Source organism: Myotis brandtii, unplaced genomic scaffold, assembly GCF_000412655.1.
Source record: "Myotis brandtii unplaced genomic scaffold, ASM41265v1 scaffold29, whole genome shotgun sequence".
Taxonomy (NCBI): Eukaryota; Metazoa; Chordata; class Mammalia; order Chiroptera; family Vespertilionidae; genus Myotis; species Myotis brandtii.
The window spans coordinates 3,309,632-3,311,985 of NW_005361075.1; the positions used below are offsets into that span (position 1 = coordinate 3,309,632).

Consider the following 2,354-nt stretch of genomic DNA (forward strand, 5'->3'; position numbering starts at 1 on the left):
GCTGATGGCTGTTTGCAGCTGGTCACACCCCCTTCAGGGTGGGGGTCCCCACTGGGGTGCCTGGCAAGTCTGGGTGAGGGGCTGAGGGCCATTTTCAGGCTGGTGGGTGACTGAAGCTCCCAACCTCTCCTTTTTTTCTTTTCTTTTTAATTCTGGGATTTATTTACCTTCTATGGCTGTCACTGGAACTGAGAGCCGGCTTTAGCTCTGAGGCTCGGCTCCAGCTCTGAGACCTCGGCTGCTGAAAGCAGGTATCTGGGTTTGTTTGGCTTCTATAATTGAAACACTGTTGCAGCTCCAGCTCTGAGGCCCGGCTGGCTGAAAGCAGGTTTCTGGGGTTTGTTTAGCTTCTATAATTGCAACATTGTTTCTTAGAGTGCAGCTCAGAGGCCGGCAGTGGCAGGCGGGGAACCTTGGCTTCCTCCAACACTGGATCAAGCAAGCCTCCTGTTCTCTTCAGCTGCCTGGCTGCCGGCCGCCATCTTGGTTGGCAGTTAATTTGCATATCTCGCTGATTAGCCCGTGCGAAGGGTAGCGAAGTTACGGTTAATTACCATGTTTCTCTATTATTAGATAGGACTAGAGGCCCTGTGCACGAATTTGTGCAAGGGGCTTGGCCCTCACAGCCATGGCGGCTTGCCTCTGCCCTCACAGCCCCGGCTTCGTCCAAAAGGACGTCCGGAAGGTCATTCAGCTGTCTAGTCTAATTAGTATATTATGCTTTTATTATTATAGATAGATGGTTCTATTCTCACTGTGGTAAATCCTATTTCTCTAAGATTAACATAATCCATAGATTCAATAAACATATATTATGTCTCCTATAAAGTAGGCCAAGTTCTATATTAGTACCAGGAATATAAAATAAAACATGTAGTCCTTGCCTTCAAATAACTCCTGATCTAAAGGTGAGAAAGACAAATACATGGTTACAATATAATAATTTTAAAAGCTAAAAGAAAGTTTCATTATTTAAAGCAAGGTCCAACCAACTCCAACCCACAGGCCAAATCTGGCCTGTCTCCTATTTTTACACAGCTAATAAACAAAGAATGTTTTTTGCACTTGTAAATGATTGGGAAAAAAGTAATATTTTGTGTTCATAAATATCTATTGGATCACAGCACACACATTCAATGATGTATTGTCTATGACCATTTTGGTTCTATAGTTGCATAGCTGAATAGTTGTGACAGACACCATAAGGTCTGCAAAGCCTAAAATATTTACCGAAAATGTCTCTACAGAAAATGTTTGTTGACCTCTGATTTTCAGGATTCATTTAAAAAGACATTCAGTGTAGTACATATAAGGCATAATAGGCCCTTGCAAACATACAGCTTAAGTGAACATGGCTGAAGTCAAATGTCCCTCCACCGCTCTGAGATCTCCCTAAGAGAATAAGACAGGAGTGTGTTATGAATACATACCGAGTGTCCCTCATGCAGTGGGCCGCTGTGAGGACCCAGCTATTCCTCACTAAGCTTCCCCCACAGATATGAGCCATGATTTTCCCCGATCGAATCTGCAGGCTCACTATCCAGGGCCACGCGCCAATCTGGGCGGCCGTGCCCCCGACGATCCGAGACCCTGTCAGCACGTTCACGAGCGGAGCTGTTCCACAACCTACAAATAAAAACGATACATCACTTAGACCGAACATCTGATAATAGGTATTACCTCCTAATCTTAACACACTAATACAGGCTTTAAAATTCCTAGTTTAACAACTGGTCAAGCGAGCTGGATACCATATTTTGAGGGAGGGAAAAAAGGAGAGTTAAGGCAAACAGGTCTTATTTATAAGTAGAATGACATGAAATCAACACAATTCATCAATTTTTAAAGCTCTGTTGCCCAAAAGCATAAAAATGAGATGTTTTTCTGGCCAGGTGTCATGTTCTTCCCCCGGGGGAACTGGTGATTCAAGAGACGGGAACTGGTGAGCCAAGGGCCACAAGTTCCAATACTTGCCACTTTTATTTTTAATTTTCCTGAACTGTAGCCTGAAAAGGTCACCTAAGAGCCCTAATTCAACTCGGAATTCCCATGAGTCCTTCCTCTGAGAAATGGGAATGACGAGCCCCTCGTGTTTGAAGCGCAGAGGGACGCCCTGCACATGCGCCCTTTTTGCTATAGTTACTGCTCTTGTCGAGGTGACGGCCCGACAGCTCGGGTCCGCACGGGTCCGCATGTCTTTAGTGAAAGGCACCCGGGACGACGGGAAAGGAGGCCCCCAACCAGCGCTGTGGGCGGGGGGAGAGGAGGGAACGTCCGGAGGGAGGGAGGGGGGAACACATACTGCCCTTGGCGTCCGGCCTGTCCCGGGAGGGGCGCCTGCCCCCGTGCGAGAG

General features: G+C 46.7%; 1 protein-coding gene across 1 annotated transcript in view; it reads right to left on the reverse strand.

The window, feature by feature from the left end:
* The window catches only part of TMPRSS12 (transmembrane (C-terminal) protease, serine 12), a 39,636-nt gene that overhangs the window by 31,483 nt on the left and 5,799 nt on the right, over nt 1–2,354 (reverse strand). The window contains exons 2-3 of the mRNA XM_014542023.1: nt 2,303–2,337; nt 1,431–1,626 (exon numbers count right to left, since the gene is read on the reverse strand). Coding sequence (XP_014397509.1) covers nt 1,431–1,626; nt 2,303–2,337 — 231 coding nt within the window. The remainder of the gene's footprint in view (nt 1–1,430; nt 1,627–2,302; nt 2,338–2,354) is intronic.